Source organism: Amblyraja radiata, unplaced genomic scaffold (assembly GCF_010909765.2).
Source record: "Amblyraja radiata isolate CabotCenter1 unplaced genomic scaffold, sAmbRad1.1.pri scaffold_619_ctg1, whole genome shotgun sequence".
Taxonomy (NCBI): Eukaryota; Metazoa; Chordata; class Chondrichthyes; order Rajiformes; family Rajidae; genus Amblyraja; species Amblyraja radiata.
Window position 1 is genome coordinate 55,593 of NW_022630656.1, and position 17,962 is coordinate 73,554.

The 17,962-nt window shown below is 49.2% G+C and overlaps 1 protein-coding gene across 1 annotated transcript; it reads left to right on the top strand.

Moving 5' to 3' along the window:
• The first annotated feature begins 882 nt into the window (after positions 1–882).
• On the top strand, positions 883–2,561 carry LOC116970185 (NACHT, LRR and PYD domains-containing protein 12-like). Its single transcript, XM_033016892.1, has 4 exons — positions 883–1,254; positions 1,645–1,731; positions 1,887–2,054; positions 2,235–2,561. The coding sequence occupies exons 1-4, from the start codon at positions 1,025–1,027 to the stop codon at positions 2,320–2,322; spliced, it is 573 nt and encodes a 190-aa protein (XP_032872783.1). The 5' UTR covers positions 883–1,024; the 3' UTR covers positions 2,323–2,561.
• Positions 2,562–17,962: the final 15,401 nt, after the last annotated feature.

A 17,962-nucleotide genomic window follows, 5' to 3' on the forward strand; every position in this document is an offset into this window, starting at 1 on the left:
TATGCTGGGAGAGGTCTGGAAGAACCCAGAGGGATTGCTGTTTATATTCGACGGTCTGGATGAATTCAAGGGCAGAATCGATTTTGCTGACAGTCGGAGAGACACAGAACCTAAGCACCAGTGTCCAGATCCCGAGTGGTGGTGTGAAGTGTCTGACATTGTGTACAGTTTAATCCAGCACAAGCTGCTCCCACGGTGTTCAGTGCTAGTCACCACCCGCCCCACTGCGTTACATTTACTGGAAAAGGCAGAGATCAGTGTCTGGGCTGAAATCCTGGGATTTGTTGGTGAGGAACGGAAGGAATATTTCACCAGGTATTTTGAAGATCAGGCGGTGGCAGCAGCTGTTTTCAAACACGTGAAGGAGAACGAGATCCTGTACACCATGAGCTACAACCCCGCCTACTGCTGGATCCTTGTCCTGGCACTGGGCCCCTTCTTCAGACAAACACACCGGGACCCGCAGCGAGTTCCCAAGACCATCACACAACTATATTGCTACTTTATTTACAACATCCTGAAAAACCACGGCCGTGAGATTGAGAACCCCCGTGAGGTGTTACTGAAGGTTGGTCAGATGGCCTTCAATGGAGTGGCTGAGAAGAACATTGTGTTCACAGATGTAGATTTGATCAAATACAATCTGCAGCCTTCCAAGTTCCTGTCCGGGTTCCTGATGGAACTTTTGGAGAGAGAGGATTCAACCCGGAGCGTGGTGTACACCTTCCCGCACCTCACCATCCAAGAGTTTGTAGCCGCACTCGCACAATTCCTGACTGTAGATCGCGGGGATATCACGACACTCCTCATTGAAGCCCATGGCAATTCAGACGGGCGATTTGAAGTATTTCTCCGTTTTGTCGCTGGTCTCTCCGCCCCACGGACAGCTTGGATCCTGGAGGAGTTTCTGGGTAAATTCCCTCATCAAACAATCTGCCGAGTGAGTGACTGGGTGAAGGAGGAGGTTAAACGCCGGGCTAGAAACACAGGGAGTGAAGCTGGTAAACGGTGGCTCCTGAACACGATGCACTACCTGTTTGAGTCACAGAATCCTGCACTGGCTCAGCAGACACTGGGATCTGTGGAAACACTTTCATTCCGTGGACTGGGACTGACCCCGATTGACTGTGCGGTCCTGTCTCATGCCATCAGGCTCTGTGATACAATCAAACGCCTCGATCTGAAGAGCTGCCGCATTCAGTGTGAAGGTCTCCAGCGGCTGGGACCGGTTCTGCACAAGTGTCAGGACTTGAGGTAACTGTCCGTTTGACGCTAACACTGAACTGCAAAATTGTTCCACTATTTTGTTATTCCGTCCGTCCAACACCCCTTCTATGGGGCCGAGCGGCTGTCACTGTGCCCGGGGGGGGGGACACCCCTCCTATTTTATCCATCCCTCCCCCAGGTCAACGGTGATCGACCCCTTCCCCCAGGTCGTGCGTGTTGCCTGCCGCCGTTCTCTGCACAGGGAACATTTCTTGGTCGTCGGTCGAGGAATGAGAATAAATGGTGAAAGTCACCAAACACCACATTCACACAGATTTGTTCAATAATGTGCTGAGGTGTTTCCAGAAATATCCCTTTGGGAGAAATTGTCTATCTCAGCCTCGGGGTTTGTTTCTTACTCTGTCTGTTTGTGTTTAGACTGGGACCCAACGACCTGGGAGATTCTGGAGTGAAACTGGTGTCTGCGGCTCTGAGGAACCCGGACTGTAAAATACAGAGACTGTGGTAAGTCCCAGACTGTGAGAGATTGTGTTTACACTCACTGGGTGTCTGACACTGAATATTAATATAATCAGTAATTGTGTCACTGATAAACACTGGGGATTTGCACCGTCTCCTGTCTCTCTGTGTCCCTCACCCTCACTCTCTCTCATCTCCAGGCTGAACAGTGTCAGTCTCACAGATTCTCGAGCCGAGGATCTCGTCTCCGCTCTCAGTACAAACCCCTCACTGACGGAGCTGAACCTGACACGCAACTCCCTCACAGACCGATCTGTCCCCGCTCTCCGCGACCTCATACTGACCCTCCCGAGACTGAAGCTGATCATGTGAGTGTTTGTATTAATGTTTAATGTGATCAAATATCAGGGGATCCATCCATCCATCCGCGGGCTTGTTTCTCCTGTGGATTTGTTCTGTAAGTGTTGTTGAAATATTAACCCTAGTCCCTGTTATTAACACTGTTGTTTCATCTGTTTATTTCCTCTTTATTCCTCCACATGTTTCAGGCTGAGGGGGAATAAGTTCGGTCCAACCGGGGAGAAGGAACTGAGGTCGCTGCAGGAACCCAGACCTGGACTGACAGTGATCGTGTGAACATCTCGTGGTGTAAACGTCACCGCCCTGGGGACCAGAATATTGTTGGCCGATTCCCCGCACTCCCTCCCCTTTAAACGGCCGCCCTCCCTCTCCTTTAAACCCGGACGCTTCCCGGGCGGTGACGTCAGAGGCAGCCCTGCCCGCTGTCACGTGACGCGGGTACTCAGCGCTGCTGATGCTGATGATGATGCCGGATATCCGGTGCTGCCTGCCTGCCATTCAAACATAGAAAATAGGTGCAGGAGTAGAGGCCATTCGGCCCTTCGAGCCTGCACCATTCGCCATTCAATATGATCATTGCTGATCATCCAACTCAGTATCCCGTACCTGCCTTCTCTCCATACCCCCTGATCCCTTTAGCCACAAGGGCCACATCTAACTCCCTCTTAAATATAGCCAATGAACTGTGGCCTCAACTACCTTCTGTGGCAGAGAATTCCAGAGACTCACCACTCTCTGTGTGAAAAATGCTTTCCTCATCTCGATCCTAAAGGATTTCCCCCTTATACTTAAACTGTGACCCCTTGTTCTGGCCTCCCCCTACATCGGGAACAATCTTCCTGCATCTAGCCTGTCCAACCCCTTAAGATTCTATAAGATCCCCCCTCAATCATCTAAATTCTAGTGAGTACAAGTCGAGTCTATCCAGTCTTTCTTCATATGAAAGTCCTGACATCCCAGGAATCAGTCTGGGGAACCTTCTCTGTACTCCCTCTATGGCAAGAATGTCTTTCCTCAGATTAGGAAACCAAAACTGGACGCAATACTCCAGGTGTGGTTTCACCAAGACCATGTACAACTGCAGTACAAACTCCCTGCTCCTATACTCAAATCCTCTATGGCAAGAATGTCTTTCCTCCGATTAGGAGACCAAAACTGTACGCAATACTCCAGGTGTGGTCTCACCAAGACCCTGTACAACTGCAGTAGAACCTCCCTGCTCCTATACTCAAATCCTTTTGCTATGAACACTATGTCATATTATGTTTATTGGTCATTTGAGTAGCTGCTAGTTACTGTAACACCATGCAGATGAATTGTGTGAGTGAGTGGACTATAATAAACATATATTGTAGCTTGACGTGTATATGACTCGACTCATTACAATGAGGACAGCACAACAATGGTCTCTTAGGCCCACAATATTTGTGAATGAAAACATTTGAGTATCGGCTGAAGTTACCCACTCATCCATTCCTCTCCCTACCTTGTACTCTTGTTCGCTGAAATATCTCTCGTACGCTAGAACGAAGACGACATTCTCCACCGCCTCTTGAGTCGCCGCTTCCAGCCTCTTGCGGTAATGATTTGTCAAATCCAGCAGCTGTGAATCATCGCACCTTTCCAGGAGCTCCGTCATCGAAGACATTGGAGGAGCTGTGATGAATCAAAATAATGGAATTATCAAGTTTCTCCACCGATAGCTGTCACCGCCCCACTCTGCTAAACGGCAGACCACATAGACAATAGGTGCAGGAGTAGAGGCCATTCGGCCCTTCGAGCCTGCACAGCATCGCCATTCAATATGATCATGGCTGATCATCCAACTCAGTATCCTGTACCTGCCTTCTCTCCATACCCCCTGATCTCTTTAGCCACAAGGGCCACATCTAACTCCCTCTTAAATATTGCCAACGAACTGTGGCCTCAACTACCTTCTGTGGCAGAGAATTCCACAGATTCACCGCTCTCTGTGTGTGAAAAAAAAATGTTTTTCTCATCTCGGTCCTAAAAGATTTCCCCCTTATCCTTAAACTGTGTGTGTGGCCCCTTGTTCTGGACTTCCCCAACATCGGGAACAATCTTCCTGCATCTAGCCTGTCCAACCCCTTAAGAATTTTGTACGTTTCTATAAGATCCCCCCTCAATCTGCTAAATTCTAGCGAGTACAAGCCGAGTCTATCCAGTCTTTCTTCCTCTCACCCCCTCCCATCTCCTCCCCCCCCTTCTCCGCTCCCCCCTTCTCCTCTCCCCCCCATCTCCTCTCCCCCACCCCTCTCTCCTCCCCCTCCCCCTCTCCATCTCCGATCTCCCTGGTCCTCTCCCTCCCGCTCCCCACACCTCCCTCCTCCCTCCACACTGTTCGCTTCGCCCCCCCCTCCCCTACCCCATCTCCCTCCTCCCCTCCCTCCGCCCCCTTCCCCCTGTCCCTCTTCTCCCTCCCTCCCCTACCCCATCTCCCCCTCCGCCATCTCCTCTCCCCCCCATCTCCTCTCCACCACTTCTCCTCTCCCCCATCACCTCCCACCCTTCTCTCCCCCCCCCATCACCTCTGCCCCCATCTCCTCTCCCCCTCCCCATCCCTCTCTCCCCCACCCCCATCCCTCTCTCTCCCACCCCATCCCCCTCTCTCCCCTACCCCTCCCTCCCTCCACTCTTCACCCTCTCTCCCTCCACTCTCTCCCCCCTCTTCCACCTCTCCCCCTACCCCTCCCTCCACACTCTTCCCCCTATCACCCCCCACCCCATCTCCCTCTCTCCCCTCACACTCTTCCCCCTCTCTCCTCCCACCCTCTCTCCCTCCTCTCTTCCTCCACACTCTTCCCTGGCCCCCCCCTCTCTCCTCCCTGCTCCCCCTCTCGTCCCCTCCCCCTCTCCCCCTCCGCATCCTCTCGCACGCTCCCCCCCCCCCCCCCTCTCTCCCCCCACACTCTTCCCCCTCTCTCCCCTACCCCATCTGCCTCTCCCTCCACACACTTCCCCCTCTCTCCCCCACCTCACTCCCTCTCTACCCCACCCTTCTCTCTCCCCCACCCCTCTCCCTCTGTTTTTTATTTATTCTTTTCGTACACTCTGTCTAACAAATGAACAACTTTGCACCTTGTTAGGTCTTGAAAAATAAATAAAAAGATTTCCATTTAACTCTACCCCCTACTCCTACTATCTCCCCCCCCCACTCTCCCCCCCCCACCCCTCCCTCCACACACTTGCCCCCCCCCTCCCCTACCCCATCTCCCTCTCCCTCCCCTCTCCCTCTCCCCCACCCATCTCACTCTCCCCCACCCCTCTCCCCATCCCATCTCCTCCACCCCCCATCTCCTCTCTTGGTTTCTTGGTCCTCCAAAATATTCCAAATGGAATTTAAACTGGAGGTGGTGCGTCATGGTGGTACCCCATCTCCCCCCACCCCAATCTCCCTCCCTTATCCTTCCCCTCCCCCTTCTCCCCTACACCCATCTCCTCTTCCCATCTCCTCCCCACCCTCCCCCTCCCCACTCTCTCCCCCCTTCTCCTCCCTACCCACCCCCCTTCCCTCTCTCCCCCATCCCCCTTCTCCCCCTCTCTCCACACTCTTCCCCCTCCCTCCCCTACGCCTCTGTCCCTCTTCCACCTCTCCTCCATCCCTCTCCCCTCCCTCCCCCACCCCATCTATCTCTCTGTCCCCCCTTCTCCTCCCCCCCATCTCCTCTCCCCCTCCCTCCACACTCTTCCCCCAAGATTCAAGATACATTTAATTGTCACATGTGCCAGATGGCCCAGTGAAATGAAATTCCCATACAGCCATATAATAAAAATAAACATAAAAGACGCAACACACGATAGAATTTAACATAAAACATCCCCACACACACACAGCAGAATCACAGTTCCCCATTGTGTGGGAAGGCACCAAAGTCAGTCTCTTCCTCCACTGTTCCCCGTGGTCAGGGTCTCCACTTCCCCCACTCCCCCACCCCCCACTCTCCCCTCCCCCATAGAGGAAAAACATGTAAGGGGAATGAAATAAATAGTAGAGACATGACTAGTACACAAAGTAAAGACACACTCTTCCCCCTCTCCCCCATCTCCTCGGCGGTGGCGGCGGCGGCGCAGAACATCGGCTTTGGCGGCAGTGCAGCGCTGGAGCGCTATTGCGGAGCGGGCGATGCCTTTCCTGGGTCGCCGCGCTGGGACTCCGGTATGCTGGGACCGCCGAGGAAAACATCGTGGAGCCGCGGTACTGCGGAGCGGCCAGCTGCGACGTTGAACTTACATCTCGCCGAGATCACCAGTGTGCGGAGCTCCGTCTGGCGTGGTCTGTTGGCTTGGAAGCCGCAGGCTCCGGTGGGAAGGCGGCCGTTCCTGGCACCCCAAGCTGCTGGGGGTTCTCCCGACGCCGGAGTACCATCACCCGGCGAGAACATCGGGCGCCGTGGCGGCGACTGTGGAGGCCTCAATAGGCCCGACTATGGGTGGACAAGAGGATGGGGACTGGACTTTGTGCCTTCCCCCACAGTGGGAATCACTGTGGGGGGATGTTTTGGTGTTGAATTTCTTTACGAATACTGTGTTGTATTTTTATTAGTGTGCTGCATGGACATCAGAATTTCCCCTGAATAAGGGGATTAATAAAGTATTTATCTATCTATCTATCTATCTATCTATCTATCTATCTATCTATCTATCTATCTATCTATCTATCTCCCCACTCTTCCCCCTCTCTCCCCTACCCCATCTCCCCCTCCCTCCACACTCTTCCCCCTCTCTCCTCTACCCCATCTCCCCCTCCCTCCACATCTCTCCCCCTCCCTCCCCACACTTCCCCCTCTCTCCCCCTTCCCCACCCATCTCCCACTCCCTCCACACTCTTCCCCCTCTCTCCTCTACCCCATCTCCCCCTCCCTCCACACTCTTCCCCCTCCCTCCACACTCTTCCCCCTCTCTCCTCTACCCCATCTCCCCTCCCTCCACACTCTTCCCCCTCTCTCCTCTACCCCATCTCCCCCTCCCTCTTCCCCCTCTCTCCCCTACCCCATCTCCCCCTCCCTCCACACTCTTCCCCCTCTCTCCTCTACCCCATCTCCCCCTCCCTCCACACTCTTCCCCCTCTCTCCTCTACCCCATCTCCCCCTCCCTCCACACTCTTCCCCATCTCCTCTACGCCATCTCCCTCCACATCTCTCCCCCCCCCCCCCACTCTCCCACTACACCTACCTCCCTCCACACTCTCCCCCATCTCCTCTCCCCTCCCTAACCCCTCCCACACTCTTCTCCCTCTCTCCCCTACCCCATCTCCCCCTCCCTCCACACTCTTCCCCATCTCCTCTACCCCATCTCCCTCCACACTCACCCTTTCCTCCCCCACCCCTCCCCCTCCACACTCTTCCCCCTCTCCCCCTCTGTTTTTTATTTATTCTTTTCGTACACTCTGTCTGTAACAAATGGACAACTTTGCACCGTTAGGTCTTGAAAACTAAATTAAAAGATTTTGATTTAAAAAAACCTCTACCCCCTCCCTATCTACCCCCCCCCCCACTCTCCCTCTCCACTCTTCCCCCTCTCTCCTACCCCATCTCCCCCTCCCTCCACTCTTCCACCTCTCCCCCCCATCTTCCCTCCATCCACACTCTTCCCCCTCTACCCCTCCCCACTCTCCCCCACCCCTCCACACTCTTCCCCCTCTCCCCCACCCCTCTCCCTCTCTGTTTTTTATTTATTCTTTTCGTACACTCTGTCTGTAACAAATGGACAACTTTGCACCTTGTTATGTCTTGAAAACTAAGTACAAATATTTCAATTTAACTCTCCCCCCCCCCCCCCCCCCCCCCCCCCCCCCCCCCCTCCCCGCCCCCCCCCCCCCCCCCCCACCCCCACTCTCTCCCCACCCGGGACGTCCTCAGCGGCGTGGACACAGAGTCGGTCCCCTCCTACCGGAACCCGCGGCTTCCACAGTCTGTAGGCCGCGCCGGGTGGAGACCCGCTGCTGTAGACGACCCAGGTCTCCACGATGTTGTTCAGCGCCCCCTCCCCCCACCACCATATTCCCGGACAGACAGACAGAAAAATGTGGCCATTAAACAATAATATTTCCTCACCTTCCTCTGGACTTTAAACCTTGTTCCCGCCGCCAACTGTCGACGCCCGTTAAACCCGCGCGGTCCGTGCAGTCGACGCTCGTTTCCGCCCCGAGCAACTGTCGACGCTGCTCCACCCCCCGGGCGGCCCAATTGCTCCACACCCCCCCGGCAACTGTATAACCCTGGCTCCCCCACCACAACCGGGCGGCACGACTGTATTACACTCGATCCTGGGCGGCCCAACTTGGGACTCGGTTTCTCCACAAGTTTTTAATCTCTGTGTGAAATGTTGTTTCTGCAGTCATACACACAAGAAAGAACCAAGACACAACACAATTTACACAAACATCCATTACAGCGCATCTCCTCCTCGCTGTGATGGAAGGCAAAGACTTATCTCTCCCCCGCACTCCCCATTCCCCTCCCGATGTCAGAGTCAAAGTCAAAGCCCCCGGCGGGCGATGGTCATTGTCCCGCGGCCATTTACGCCGCGCCGGGTGATGCAAGGCCACGCTCCGGGTCTTGTTGTTGGAGCCCCCGGCGGGCGCTAGCAAAATTCCGCAGCCATTCCAAGCCGCGCGGGGGGATGATGTAAGGCCCCGCTCCAGGTACTCTTCAACCCCGCAACTCGGGCGGGAGAAGTCGCCATTGTGGAAGCCCCGAAAAGCGGTCTCCCAGCAGGGACCCGCGGGCTCCCGGTGTTCCTGTCCACCAGACCTGCGGTTGGAGCCTCCGAACCCTCGAGGTCGGGTCGCCACCACAGCTCCACCCGCTCCGAACTCGGCCAGCTCCGCGATGGTGAGTAGGTCCGCAGCTCCGCGACTGGAGCCCCAGGTCGTTCCTGCTGGAGGCCGCTCCACGGTGCTCGGCCCCCAACGACAACGGAGACCCGACAGAGAAACGGTCGGGTTCTCCGTGCAGGAGAAAGATTTTTAAAAGTTTCCCCGCCCCCCTCCCCCCTACACACACACACACACACATACACAAAACAAATAATAAAATCTACATTCTAATGAGACACACAATAATAAAAAGACAGACGGACTGCAGAGGCCGCTGCGACGTGAGTCACGCCACCCACTCGCCAATAACCATATAACCATATAACAATTCCGGCACGGAAACACGCCATCTCGACCCTTCTAGTCCGTGCCGAACACGTATTCTCCCCTAGTCCCATCTACCTGCGCTCAGACCATAACCCTCCATTCCTTTCCCGTCCATATAACTATCCAATTTATTTTTAAATGATAAAAATGAACCTGCCTCCACCACCTTCACTGGAAGCTCATTCCACACAGCTACCACTCTCTGAGAAAAGAAGTTCCCCCTCATGTTACCCCTAAACTTCAGTCCCTTAATTCTCAAGTCATGACCCCTTGTTTGAATCTTCCCTACTCTCAGTGGGAAAAGCTTATCCACGTCAACTCTGTCTATCCCTCTCATCATTTTAAAGACCTCTATCAAGTCCCCCCTTAACCTTCTGCGCTCCAGAGAATAAAGCCCTAACTTGTTCAACCTTTCTCTGTAACTTAGTTGCTGAAACCCAGGCAACATTCTAGTAAATCTCCTCTGTACTCTCTCTATTTTGTTGACATCCTTCCTATAATTAGGCGACCAAAATTGTACCCCATACTCCAGAATTGGCCTCACCAATGCCTTGTACAATTTTAACCCAGGCAACATTCTAGTAAATCTCCTCTGTACTCTCTCAATGTGGGAGTCTCTTTGGAGATTTTTATCCTGTGGATAACAGGTTGTTTGGTGAACGATGTATCACCAGGCTGAGGCAGGATGTGACCACAGCTCATGGAATTTCGTGTGAGGCGGAGAGGGAAAGACTGGAGGATAAATAAACCCTGTAACCAGACAAGTTGGGAAAACGGGCAACTTGCTTCATCAATCCGAACCGCACGGACCACTGCGTGATTGAGAACAATCCCGTGTCTTGGAAACAGGGTGTGGAGGGAGGCATAATCTGATCAAACTATGAACTCAGTTAAACACTATCAGACAGAGATGAGCTTTGCCCAGCGTTTATTAATTTACCGTCAGAGCCCATAAAGCTGAGTGGATGCGATCGGAATCAGGAGACCTTACAAGGTCGGGCAGTAGACAAACTTTAACCTGTGGTTTTCGGATAAAACGGCCACTTCACAGTTTTATGGAACTGTTCACTGGGGTTCATATTGAACATTTTATTGTCACATTTGTTATGTGGGAATTATTGTGGACAATTGTGTTTTGTACGGGCAAACGTCACATTCTAGAGATTTGTAACCAGAATATACAAATATATAAGAAGGTACACAAAAATGCTGGAGAAACACAGCGGGTGCAGCAGCATCTATGGAGCGAAGGAAATAGGCGACGCTTCGGGCCGAAACCCTTCTTCAGACCCATACAAATATATAGTTATGAGAGGCATAGTTCAGATAGACTATACAATACAATACAATACCTTTTATTTGTCATTTGAACCTCACATGAGGTTCAAACGAAATTTGGTTTCTGCAGTCATACAAGAAAAGAACCAAGACACACACCCAACACAATTCAAGACAAGGCAAGGCAACTTTATTTATATAGTACATTTCATACACGAGGCAGACTCAAAGTGCTTCACATAAAAACATGTCATACAATAAAATGAAACAATAAAATGAAATAAAATAGAAGAACTAAAAGAAAAGAAAAGCAAAATTAAAAATGCATTATAAAAAGTGTAAAAGTTAAAAGTGCAATGTAGTTAAGATTTAGCTGAAAGCTAAAGTAAACATAAACGTTTTCAGTCTTGTTTTAAAAGTGGTCAAAGTTGAGGCAAGTCTTAAATCTTCAGGAAGTTTATTCCAGCTATTTGTTGCATAGTAACTAAATCCTGCTTTCCCATGTTTTGTATTTACTCTGGGAATCACTAACAGATTGGTTTCAGAAGATCTTAGCAGTCTAGAAGGCTTATATAGTGGAAGCATGTCAGTGATATACTTTGGTCCTAAACCATGTAGTGATTTATAGGTGAGCAGCAGGATTTTAAAATCAATTCTCTGACATACAGGGAGCCAATGTAAGGATTTAAGAATTGGTGTAATGTGTTCAAATTTTCACACAAACATCCATCACAGTGAGTCTCCTCCTCACTGTGATGGAAGGCAAAGTCTTATCTCTCCCCTGCTCTCCATTCCTCACCCGAAGTCGAGGTCAAAGCCCCCGGCGGGCGCTAGCAAGTCTGCGGCCACTCAAAGCCATGCCGGGCGATGTAAGGCCCTGCACCGGGTCTTGATGTTGGAGCCCCCGGCGGGCGCTGGCAAGTCCGCGGCAATTTAAAGCCGCGCCGGGTGTTGTAAGGCCCCGCTCCAGGTCACTCTGAACCCCGCATTTCGAGCGGGAGAAGTCGCCTATGGGGTCGTGCTGGGTGGAATTGTGTGTGTGTGTGTGTGTGTGTGTGGGGGGGGGGGGGGGGGGGGGGGTATGTAAAAGATTATGATGCAGGACTTTGTGGGTAATGACTCCGATAACTTCCGACGTCAGATGCGGAGTAAAATAAGACAGGTGAGGAATTGGGTTGCAGGGTGAAGACCTGAAGCTGTTACAATGACACCCTCTCTGAAGCAGTTATAATTGTTGTGGAGACGTGGTTATTGTCACCATGTGCTGATGGTGTACGTTTTGATCAAACAATGTCTGAAGAAGGGTTTCGGCCCGAAACGTTGCCTATTTCCTTCGCTCCTTAGATGCTGCCTCACCCGCTAAGTTTCTCCAGCATTTTTGTCTGCCTTTGATTTTGCAGCATCTGCAGTTATATAACCATATAACAATGACAGCACGGAAACAGGCCATCTCGGCCCTTCTAGTCCGTGCCGAACACGTATTCTCCCCTAGTCACATCTACCTGCACCCATTGAGGATAAATGGGGATCCTGTGGATAGGATGAACTGTTTTAAATATCTGGGAGTCCACATCTCCGAGGATATGACATGAACATCACAGGACTCAGCACTCGTGAGTAAGGCAATGCAGCGCCTTTACCACCTCAGGCAATTGAGGAAATTCAGAGTGTCTCCGAGGATCCTCCACTGCTTCTACGAAGCGGTGGTGGAAAGCATCTTGTCCGGTAAATATTACCATCTGGTTTGGGAATTGCTCTGCCAAGGACAAGAAGGCTCTGCAGAGAGTAGTGCGTTCGGCTGAACAAACGCACTATGGGAACTTCACTCGCTCCCCTGCAGGAACTATACATCAGGAGGTGCAACTCCAGAGCCAACAATATCATGAGAGACCCCTTCCACCCCTGCAACAGACTGTTCCAGCTGCTACGGTCAGGCAAACGCCTCCGTTGCCATGCGGTGAGAACAGAGAGGTTGAGAAGGAGTTTCTTCCCAGAGGCCATTCGGAATGTAAACGCCTATCTCACCAGGGACTAACTCTACTGAACGTTTTTCCTTCCATTATTTATTATGTAAAAGAATATGTGTGTTATGATTGTGTTTATAGTTTGTTTGGTTGTTTGTCTTTTGCACAAAAGTTCGCGAGCATTGCCACTTTCATTTCACTGCACATCTCGTATGTGTATGTGACAAATAAACTTGACTTGACTTGACTTGACTTGACGGACCACTGCGTGATTGAGAACAATCCCGTGTCTTGGAAACAGGGTGTGGAGGGAGGCATAATCTGATCAAACTGTGAACTCAGTTAAACACTATCAGACAGAGATGAGCTTTGCCCAGCGTTTATTAATTTACCGTCAGACCCCATAAAGCTGAGTGGATGCGATCGGAATCAGAAGACCTTACAAGGTCGGGCAGTAGTCAAACTTTAACCTGTGGTTAACGGATAAAACGGCCACTTCGCAGTTTTATGGAACTGTTCACTGGGGCTCATATTGAACATTTTATTGTCACATTTGTTATGTGGGAATTAACATACGGGCAAACGTCACATTCTAGAGATTTGTAACCAGAATATACAAATATATAAGAAGGTACACAAAAATGCTGGAGAAACTCAGCGGGTGCAGCAGCATCTATGGAGCGAAGGAAATAGGCGACGTTTTGGTCCGAAACCCTTCTTGAGACCCATACAAATATATAGTTATGAGAGGCATAGTTCAGATAGACTATACAATACAATACAATACCGTTTATTTGTCATTTGAACCTCACATGAGGTTCAAACGAAATTTGGTTTCTGCAGCCATACAAGAAAAGAACCAAGACACACACCCAACACAATTCAAGGCAAGGCAACTTTATTTATATAGCACATTTTATACTAGAGGCAGACTCAAAGTGCTTCACATAAAAACATGTCATACAATAAAATGAAATAATAAAATGAAATAAAATAGAAGAACTAAAAGAAAAGAAAAGCAAAATTAAAAATGCATTATAAAAAGTGCAAAAGTTAAAAGTGCAATGTAGTTAAGATTTACCTGAAAGCTAAAGTAAACATAAAAGTTTTCAGTCTTGTTTTAAAAGTGGCCAAAGTTGGGGCAAGTCTTAAAGCTTCAGGAAGTTTATTCCAGCTATTTGTTGCATAGTAACTAAATCCTGCTTTCCCATGTTTTGTATTTTCTCTGGGAATCACTAACAGATTGGTTTCAGAAGATCTTAGCGGTCTAGAAGGCTTATATAGTGGAAGCATGTCAGTGATATAATTTGGTCCTAAACCATGTAGTGATATATAGGTGAGCAGCAGGATTTTAAAATCAATTCTCTGACATACTGGGAGCCAATGTAAGGATTTAAGAATTGGTGTAATGTGTTCAAATTTTGAATTGGTGTAATGTGTTCAAATTTTCACACAAACATCCATCACAGTGAGTCTCCTCCTCACTGTGATGGAAGGCAAAGTCTTATCTCTCCCCTGCTCTCCATTCCTCTCCAAAAGTCGAGGTCAAAGCCCCCGGCGGGCGCTAGCAAACCCGCGGCCACTCAAAGCCACGCCGGGCGATGTAAGGCCCTGCCCCGGGTCTTGATGTTGGAGCCCCCGGCGGGCGCTAGCAAGTCCGCGGCAATTTAAAGCCGCGCCGGGCGTTGTAATGCCCTGCTCCAGGTCACTCTGAACCCTGTAATTCGAGCGGGAGAAGTCGCCTATGGGGTCGTGCTGGGTGGAATTGTGTGTGTGTGTGTGTGGAGGGGGGGGGGGGGTATGTAAAAGATTATGATGCAGAACTTTGTGGGTAATGACTCCGATAACTTCCGACGTCAGATGCGGAGTTAAATAAGACAGGTGAGGAATTGGGTTGCAGGGTGAAGACCTGAAGCTGTTACAATGACACCCTCTCTGAAGCAGTTACAATTGTTGTGGACACGTGGTTATTGTCACCATGTGCTGATGGTGTACGTTTTGATCAAACAATGTCTGAAGAAGGGTTTCGGCCCGAAACGTTGCCTATTTCCTTCGCTCCTTAGATGCTGCCTCGCCCGCTAAGTTTCTCCAGCATCTGCAGTTATATAACCATATAACAATGACAGCATGGAAACAGGCCATCTCGGCCCTTCTAGTCCGTACCGAACACGTATTCTCCCATAGTCCCATCTACCTGCGCTCAGACCATAACCCTCCATTCCTTTCCCGTCCATATAACTATCCAATTTATTTTAAATGATAAAATCGAACCTGCCTCCACCACCTTCACAGGAAGCTCATTCCACACAGCCACCACTCTCTGAGTAAAGATGTTCCCCCTCATGTTACCCCTAACTTCTGTCCCTTAATTCTCAAGTCATGTCCTCTTGCTTGAATCTTCCCTATTCTCAAAAGGAAAAGCTTATCCACATCAACTCTGTCTATCCCTCTCATCATTTTAAAGACCTCTATCAAGTCCCCCCTTAACCTTCTGCGCTCCAGACAATAAAGACCCAACTTGTTCAACCTTTCTCTGTAACTTAGTTGCTGAAACCCAGGCAATATTCTACTAAATCTCCTCTGTAAACTCTCTATTTTGTTGACATCCTTCCTATAATTGGGCGACCAAAATTGTACACCATTCTCCAGAATTGGCCTCACCAATGCCTTGTACCATCTTAACATTACATCCCAACATCCCAACTTGGCATCAGCTCCACCTACATCAACCGACTCCAACAGGTCCAGAACGCAGCCATCCGACTCATCACCCACACCAAATCCTGGCATCACATCACTCCAGTCCTCAAACAACTTCACTGGCTTCCCATCTCCCACCGGATCACCTACAAAATCCTGATCCTCACCTACAAAGCCCTCCACCATCTGCCCCCCCCATATCTCACTGACCTCCTCCCCCCCTACCAACCCTCACGGTCCCTCAGATCCACATCAGCCGGTCTCCTCTCCATCCACAAGTCCAACCTCCGCAGTTTTGGGGACAGAGCCTTCTCCAGGGCAGCTCCCAGGCTCTGGAACTCCCTCCCCCAACTGATCCGCAATTCCGTGTCCTTCACCATGATTTATTCTTCCAGTCCCGCCTCAAGACCCATCTCTTCACCTCTGCCTATCCTTAGCCCCACGTCCCCCTCCCTTTTCATCTGTGCATTAATTGCCTCATATTGAGTTTTGTATTGAATTCTGTCTTTACTTTGTGTACTAGTCATGTCTCTACTATTTATTTCATTCCCCTTACATGCTTTTCCTCTACCTGCTAAATTTTTGTAAGGTGTCCTTGAGACTCTTTACAAAATTAATTAAAATAAAACTGGTACCAAAACCAGAATGGATTATTTTTGGAATATCGGAAGGTAACCCTGAACTAAACGTGTATCAGAAGAATTTACTCAATTATGGGCTAATAATGGGAAAAAAGCTTATACTTAAATTTTGGAAAAATGCGCCCACACCAACAATAAAAATGTGGATATCAGATGTGTTTGAAACACTACATCTGGAAGAGATGAGATTCCTCTTAGCAGGCAAAGCAGACCAATTCCAAAAGACGTGGTGTACGTTTTTGGAACTATTACAAGCTTGAGGTGCAATAGTAATTTTAAAAATAAATAAATAAATAAATAAATAAATGGTACCAGGATCTGGCAACAAAAACAACAACAAAAACAGACTTGGTTGGTAGTTCCCTTTCTGCGGAGTTTAATGTTATAATAGAGCGATTGTCTCTCCTTTCTTTTTCCTTCTTTTCTAGGGTCTACTTTCTTTCTTTCTTTACTTCCTTCTCTAACTTCTTTTCTAATGGGCTTTTTTTTCTCAACACTCTCTTGCACCTTCACGACTCTTGCGCACTTTCCTTACTTTCATTCCAAAAAAATGTATTAAGACATATGTGTTGTGTATTATTGGAACTTACCGTACTTCTAATAAAAATATTTAAAAAAAAAAAAAAAAGAAAGGCGCCCATAAATAAAATGTCTTATTATTATTATTATTAGAGGGAGAAGAGGAGGGAAGAGACAGCAGCCCTAAGACTTTTGCCTCCATCACAGTGAGGAGGTGCTTGGTGAACTCACTGTGGTGGATGTTAATTTGTGTTAAGTGTGTGTTCTGTTGTTTATTATTGTATGTATGGCTGCAGGTAACGACATTTCGTTCAGACCGTAAGGTCTGAATGACAAATAAAGGATCTAATTCTAATTCTAATTCTAAAACAAAGTGTTGGAACTAATTGCTTCACAGAGTCTTTGTATAATTAAGTACCAGCATCACGGATCTGGGTGTGGACCTGTTTGCTGATGAGGCTGAAGACCAACTTGTGTTATACAGTGACCTTTACCCAGGGTGTGTTCACCCACTGCTGGGACCAACAAAACTCACTCACGCGGACTCGCTTGAAGCAGAATCGGGAGCAGAGCGTCAGGTAAGAACACAAACCTTGTGGGGCAACATCGTGGCGTTTTCACAGTAATTCCTGCCACGGCAGTATTTCTATACAGCTGTGAAACAGTCTCTATGTTAGAAACATAGAAACATAGACAATAGGTGCAGGAGTAGAGGCCATTCGGCCCTTCGATCCTGCACCATTCGCCATTCAATATGATCATGGCTGATCATCCAATTCAGTATTCTGTACCTGCATTCTCTCCATACCCCCTGATCCCTTTAGCCACAAGGGCCACATCTAACTCCCTCTTAAATATAGCCAGTGAACTGTGTGGCCTCATCTACCTTCTGTGGCAGAGAATTCCACAGATTCACCACTCTCTGTGTGTGAATTTTTTTTTCTCTTCTCGGTCCTAAAAGATTTCCCCCTTATCCTTAAACTGTGTTTGGCCCCCTTGTTCTGGATTTCCCCAACATCGGGAACAATCTTCCTGCATCTAGCCTGTCCAACCGCTTAAGAATTTTGTATGTTTCTATAAGATCACCCCTCAAGCTTCTAAATTCTAGCGAGTACAAGCCGAGTCTATCCAGTCTTTCTTCATATGAAAGTCAATAGACATACACATACAAGATGTGCAGTGAAATGAAAGTGGCAATGCTAGCATTCGACTTTCTATGTTAGCATTCATAGCTAAAGGATTTGAGTATAAGAGCAGGGAGGTTCTACTGCAGTTGTACAGGGTCTTGGTGAAACCACATCTGGAGTATTGCGTACAGTTTTGGTCTCCTAATCTGAGGAAGGACATTCTTGCCATAGAGGGAGTACAGAGAAGGTTCACCAGACTGATTCCTGGGATGAAAGGACTTTCATATGAAGAAAGACTGGATAGACTCGGCTTATACATGCTAGAATTTAGAAGATTGAGGGGGGATCTTATAGAAACTTACAAAACTCTTATGGGGTTGATGCAGGAAGATTGTTCCCGATGTTGGGGAAGTCCAGAACAAGGGGCCACACACAGTTTAAGGATAAGGGGGAAATCTTTTAGGACCGAGATTAGAAAAACATTTTTTTTCACACACAGAGAGTGGTGAATCTCTGGAATTC

Bases quoted from the DNA above. Each gene is read 5' to 3' on its own strand.
- LOC116970185 (XM_033016892.1), top strand. From the start codon at position 1,025: ATGCACTACCTGTTTGAGTCACAGAATCCTGCACTGGCTCAGCAGACA. The intron at 1,732-1,886 runs GTAAGTCCCAGA...TCTCATCTCCAG, and splicing joins TGTAAAATACAGAGACTGTG to GCTGAACAGTGTCAGTCTCA. The intron at 2,055-2,234 runs GTGAGTGTTTGT...CACATGTTTCAG, and splicing joins CCGAGACTGAAGCTGATCAT to GCTGAGGGGGAATAAGTTCG.